Genomic DNA, 6940 nt, shown 5'->3' on the forward strand with positions numbered 1-6940 from the left:
TGAATAACACAGAAACTTTAAAAAAATAATCAGAATTTGTAAAATTACTGCTGGATCTAAATCTAAATTTATTAAAATATTAAATAGAAAGTGCAAAGCTTAAATGTAATAAAACTGAAAGGATTCAATCTGAAGTGTAAAGTAATATAAAATACAAAGCACAAAGTGTAAGTGTAACAAAACTCTCATATCAGGCATTGCTATATTGCACTTGGGTTTTCTTTCCTTGATATACAGAAATGAGAGTGATCTAACAGGGCTGGAGAGTTCCACACTTTTTTTCTTTTAACATTCAGTGAGTTCAGCCCCTGTGAAGTCTGCACTACAATTTCTCGCCAAGCAGGAGGATCTTTGATGTAGAGAGAGAGAGAGAGAATTAGGTTCACAATGACAAAGTAAAAAGGTGTGTCATTGTGAACTTAATTTGCATATCTTACCCAGAATCCTTTGCTGCATTGGAAACAATGCCTTCTGGCCTGTCTAGATTTGTTAATGAAATACACAATGAGTTATTTTCTCTATTCTTAAACTCACCTTTTACCTCCCCCTAATTTTAAATGTTGATGTGTGTATATATATATATATATATATATATAAATATATATATAATAAACATAACTTTACAGGTACATAGTACTATACGACACGTTACAGTGTTGAATAAACATACTTTTTCTAGTCTTACTTAAAAAGTGTCATCCATGTTTACCGGTAAATGAGTAACCAAATAGCCAATGTGTATTACCTGTAAATTCCAGTTTGAATTTAAACATTTTCTTTTTTATTCTCCTCTATACAAACATATATTACATTTTAAATACCAGACATTTACATGCATACTAAACATACACAAGTTTCCTTATAAATTCATCTTTCAGAATTTCTGATTTTCGGCAAAAGCTTTCAGTGTTTTCACTGTGCTGTGTTATAGATATGCTCTTAAAGGAACACTAAACACTTCATGCACTTCCCGCTAATTATGAGTTCTGCCATTTTGGAACCTAGGTTACACTACTGGTATCTGAATGAGAATTAGTGCAAACACATCAGCAATGGAATGCATTGAGAGCTAGATTTCAACATGGTGGCACCAATAACTATAGGGAGGCAAGGACTTCAATACTATGCTTAAGGAAAAGTATTTTTTGTTTAATGTCCCTTTAAAGATTTCTTAGATACTAGTTTCTAGCCGAGAAGGGTCTATTTTTTGTAACATTAATTAAAGGGATAGTAAAGTCCAAATTAAACATGATTCAGATAGGGCATGTAATTCTAAACAACTTTCTAATTTGCTTTTTCTAGCTGAGAAGGTTCACTGTCTATTGTTTGTAAAAATAATTAAAGGGATAGTAAAGTACAAATGAAAGTCCAAATTAAACATGATTCAGATAGGCCATGTAATTCTAAACAACTTTCTAATTTGCTTTTATTTTGCTTTGTTCTCTTGGTATTCTTAGTTGAAAACTAAACCTAGGTAGGTTTATATGATAATTTCTAAGCCCTTGAAGGCCACCTCTTATCTGAATGCATTTGACAGTTTTTCACAGCTACAGGGCATTAGTTCATGTGTTTCTTAAAAATAACACTGTGTTTATGCACATGAAGTTATTTAAGAGTCAGCACTAATTGCCTGAAATGCAAGTCTGTCAAAAGAACTGAGATAAGGAGGCAGTCTTCAGAAGCTTAGATACAAGGTAATTACAGAGGTAGAAAAAAGTATATTTCTATAATAGTGTTGGTTATGCAAAACTAGGAAATGGTAAATAAAGGGATTATCTATCTTTTCAAACAATAACATTTTTGGTGTTTACTATCCCTTTAAGAAATATTTTTTTTTTAACATTTACTTATTTTTGTGTGTTTTTTTTCAGATGACAATTGTATCAAACTACTGAAAATGATCAAGTCTCCGTAATACAAAAGAATGTAGCTTCTAGAGCAAGGAGACCTGTTTCACTAACTCCTTATCAGCATCATCTACATTTACTCTATTGTAGTCTGGCTACAGAGTGCAGTTGTTGGATGAATACCATTCATATACTTGAAATACCTGCTGCTTATCAGAGCAGTGCAAGGACTGTATTGTAAGAAAACTTGTTTGACTTGTCAAGTTTTCTGATTTAGTTAAAAAAAAGGCAGCAGACCTAGAGTCCTGTTTTAGGTAGTTACTGAAACGCATAAACCTTTGTTGGTTTAAACACACCCCTTTCTTGTTATGATATTATTGGTTAGTAAAGTTGTCAGACCTGATAAACAGCCAGTTCTGGTATTTGAATTTTAGAAACACTCCAGCGCATTAAATTCCATCCAGCTCTTACTGGCTTTCAAATAGTTGGCAGAGGATAAGGCATAGCTTTTGGAAGAAAAAAATACATTGTGCAACATTTTCTCTGCAGTGGAACACTGCACAAACAAAAGGCTGCACACCTCATACCTGTTCCAGAGCAATTGAATTCAGACCTGACAGGACAATATGGAAGGTGGTGCTTTGCAAATAGCTGGATTGGTTTTGGGGGGCATTGGAGTTATTGGGACATGTGCTGTTACAGGCATGCCTCAATGGAGAGTTACTGCATTTATTGAAAACAACATTGTTGTGTTTGAAACCCTCTGGGAAGGTCTATGGATGAACTGCATCAGGCAAGCAAACATCAGAATGCAATGCAAAATCTACGATTCCCTCTTAGCCCTCACACCTGACCTGCAGGCTGGCAGAGCGTTAATGTGCATCTCGGTCCTTCTTTCCTTTATTGCTTTCATGACAGCCGTCATTGGCATGAAGTGTACAAACTGTGCTGGAGACAATGAGAAGACCAAAGGAATTATACTCTTGATGTCAGGAATCACCTTCATCTTGTCTGGTATCATAGTGCTGATTCCAGTATCTTGGACAGCGAATCAGATAATCAGAGACTTTTACAATCCTATTGTGAATGCAGCTCAAAAACGGGAGCTTGGTGAAGCCCTTTATATAGGTTGGGCAACGGCCCTTTTTCTTGTGGCAGGAGGAATTATTTTGTGCTGTTTTTGCCACAAGGCTGAAAAAAAGTACAAATACTCTCTGCCTAACAAATCAGCGTCAAATGTCCCCCGCACAGCAACAAGGAAAACGTCAAGTCTGTACTCCAAAAGTCAATATGTGTAGCATGGGAATCTTCCCACAAAACTTTCTTACAATGTGCAGTAAGTCCATTCTTTGGACTGAACGTGGTTTATAACATTTTATTTGGATCAATAACATTCATCACATGACTTCTGCTTGTTTGATCCCCTTTTGAAACTTGGTTGGTTATACCGAAGTGAACAATATTTGTACTTAGTGGAAGAATGTGAAAACAGTTATATGCTGACAGTTATCAAACGAAAGTCAAGCTTTATAATCCACAGGAAGAAACAGATGAAATAGCACTTTTTATATAAAGATTATCTTGCATGCGGAAGGATAACAAAGATTTATGAAGGAATACACATATTTGCAAAGGATATTTCATTTCCAATAAAATCAATGTACATTGAAGGTAACAAAAAAAGAAAAATCCTGGATGTATATATGGATATATCACATTTGATAAATAATGTAATGCTATATTGGGTAATGATTACAACAATTCTATTTAATCCACATAATTTAATGCTTATGATGTACACACTTTGATATACAGGACGTGATGCGTCAATCAGACTTTTTAATATCAATTGGGTATGGTTAATGTTAAAGCGAAATGTTTTTTCTGAGTATTGCAGATAAGCATAATGGGATATCCTGCAATTCCCCGACCCCCCCCCCCTTCCATTTTGTTATAACCTGCAACCCACTACTATGTTAATACCCTTGTATGTGCATATAAAAATATTTGTACCCTAAATTGGTAAATGTAGTGTGCTTTGTCATGTGACTGTTATATGCACTTTTAAATGTTCCTTAAATTCTTAAAATCCTTTATCAAAATATAAAAATGTTGTGTGACTTCATTTTATTCTTTTAAACCATCTTTTTAAAGTTTTAAAGTATTTAGTTTTGTGCAATGTAGTTAGTTTTGCAGTAGACATGCAGACACACAGATTAGCTGGTGCAAATTCTAAAATTAAACTGAACAGATGGGTGTTCAGTTTTTTTATAAAATCAGGGGGAAAAGCTTAACTTTTACATATTTTTTTTAAATAAAAAAATAAAATATGTTTTTCTTTATGAACAAAGTTAAAATGAGCAATTATTTACCATAATTAGTCAAACAAGCCTGTATATATGCAACCACATTAAAATGATGAGAGAACAGGAATGAACCAGTTGAAGATATGTGTGTGTTGCACAGTTGAAGACTTAGAGGAGCCATTTGGATTGGAAAGTACAAAAAGTATATAAAAAGCACTGGAGGGTTACGCTGTGGACAGGCCAGGTTTAAAATCAAAATAAATATACAGCAATATGAGCTCATGCTGACTTACTGAACATTTACAGGAAATTACAGTAACTGCCAAGAGTCTGAATATTATTATTATTTTGTCCTCAAAATCAAATCACATACAACACATTTCAAGGGATGGAATCTTATTATTTTAATTTAACAATGATCTATTTAAAACATTGTCTTGCAAGAGTTCCTTGTCACATATAAAACAATAAAATAAATTGAAATGAATTATGGATAAGAATGGGAAATACAGTGTGAAGGGTGCACCTAAAACAACCATACACAGACTTTAGTTAACTCATGTGCTGCCATTCATTGCTATGTCTGTTCACTAAAATATACAAGATCGATGCTTTGTAAAAAAAAACTCCAAAGACTAACATAAAGCTGAACACTGTATTAGTTTCATTAGGTTTATTTTAAAATATATATATATATATATACAGTATCAATGCCCTTTACGGTCAGGGATTATTCCCATAATATATATTTTTCTAACTGGGATTAAATTATGTATTTTCTGACCCATTTTGTTCCTAATTGATATTATTTTAAAGTACTTTTTAACAACCTTCCCAGATAATCTTTTGGAGCTAGAACTACTGAATGCCTGATAGGAAATCTATTTACAGGTAGTAAATTATGCCCGCACGACTATGCTTAGAGGTAAATTATTGAAAGTTTTCTTTCTTCTACCTCTTTTAACACGATTCCATCTTAAATTAAACTAGATTTTTTTAGGGTGGAAACATTTTGTTACTGTCCACCAATAAAGTTTTCAAAAATGTCCTTTTCAGCTACTGAGCAATTTGTCCCTTATTATTTTTTTAAACATGCTCATTAAAGTATATTTTTGAGGTTAAAGGGACACTAAACCCAAATGTTTTCTTTCATGATTCAGATAGAGCAGGCAATCTTAAGCAACTCTCTAATTTACTACTATTATCAATTTTTCTTCGTTCTCTTGCTATCTTTATTTAAAAAGCAGTAATGCAAAGCTTAGGAGCCGGCCCACTTTAGGTTCCGCGCCCTGGATAGCACTTGGTTATTGGTGACTACATTCAGCCAACCAATAAGCAAGCGTAACCAAGGTTCTGAGCTAAAAATGGGCCGGCTTCTAACCTTTACATTCCTGCTTTTTAAATAAAGATAGCAAGAGAACGAAGAAAATTTGAAAAAAGGAGTAAATTAGAAAGTTGCTTAAAATTGCTCTATCTGATTCATTAAATAAAAAAATCTTGATTTAGTATCTCTTTAATGCTTACTTAAAAATACTATGCAAACTAAAGTATACTTTAACTAAAAATGTTTATCACAAGTAGTTTATTTTTCCTTTACATTTGATATCTGTATATAATTTACCGTATTATACTGAATCAATTATTTCCTTTAATTTGACTTGACAATATCTTAGGTTATTTTATTGAACTAATACATGAAGGGCTACATTACGAGAGGAGCGCAAATATTGCTCTTACGCAAGAGTGATATTTGCGCTCCACTCAGTAATACTTGCGCATGTATTTCAAGTGCACCGCGATGCGAACGCGACCTTACGCTCACATTGGCCGAAAGCCAAGCGTTCATCTTTATTTTGGGGGCTATTGGGGCAACTTTGTTTCATTACCCAGAAATCTGATCTCTGGTTAATAATTTCTAACACTAAGGTCTAGATTACAAATGGCTCACAATATTTTGTTTTCACTCGTATCTCAAGTTAAAAAAAACGTATTTTCCGCAAGCTTAAACCCGACTAGCCCAAAAATCTGAACATCGTATTCACGTATTCCCCCATAGAAGTCAATTGAGAAAATAAAGTGGGAAAAAAACACCTCACTCTCGCGCAAACACTATAGCATATTCTCATGTGCGCTAACCCAACATGAAAATATGAATATTTCATATATCAATGTTCTTAACATAACAGATGTTCTATTTATTCATAATAAAATATTCTACATATATTTGATGGTTTAAAAAAAAAAATATATATATATATATGCTATCTGCAGAACATTGGAATGTGAAATATTTACAGTAAATACATAGTTAAATATATATATATATACACACATGCAAATAATCTTTATCAATGTATCTGTATGTATCTGTATGTTAAAGTCCTTTGGCAGCTTTTCTATTGCTATCATATCAGATCTCATATCTTTGAGCCCTTATAACGTTTTGGTGCAATATTTTTGTGAATTATTTTTATTAGTTGGTATTATGAGTGTAACTGTACTTTGTAATGTATTTTGAAGTGTTTTGTGACACTTTTTAGTTTGGCAAAACAGTTAACCACAGCTCTGAGATCATGGTAAAAAAGTTGAAATTCGCTCAACTTGTATGTCAACGCAATAAAAGCTGCTTGCGATAACACAATATCGCTTGCACAAAACATTTTTTTTTATTATTGCTCAGAATAAACAAATGCGACAAAATATTATTTTAATGCTTGGTTACTTTTCCAATCAACATTAAAAAATATTTCATCAGCTGCAAAACTAAATTTAAATTTAAAAATCATA

At 32.9% G+C, this 6940-nt stretch overlaps 1 protein-coding gene across 1 annotated transcript; it reads left to right on the forward strand.

Annotated features, from left to right (window-relative positions):
* Positions 1-2012: 2012 nt before the first annotated feature.
* LOC128651520 (claudin-8-like) lies at positions 2013-3957 on the forward strand. Its single transcript, XM_053704554.1, has one exon. It carries the CDS (start codon positions 2474-2476, stop codon positions 3143-3145), a length of 672 nt encoding a protein of 223 aa, XP_053560529.1. The 5' UTR covers positions 2013-2473; the 3' UTR covers positions 3146-3957.
* Positions 3958-6940: the final 2983 nt, after the last annotated feature.

This window comes from Bombina bombina, chromosome 3 (genome assembly GCF_027579735.1).
Source record: "Bombina bombina isolate aBomBom1 chromosome 3, aBomBom1.pri, whole genome shotgun sequence".
Classification (NCBI taxonomy): Eukaryota; Metazoa; Chordata; class Amphibia; order Anura; family Bombinatoridae; genus Bombina; species Bombina bombina.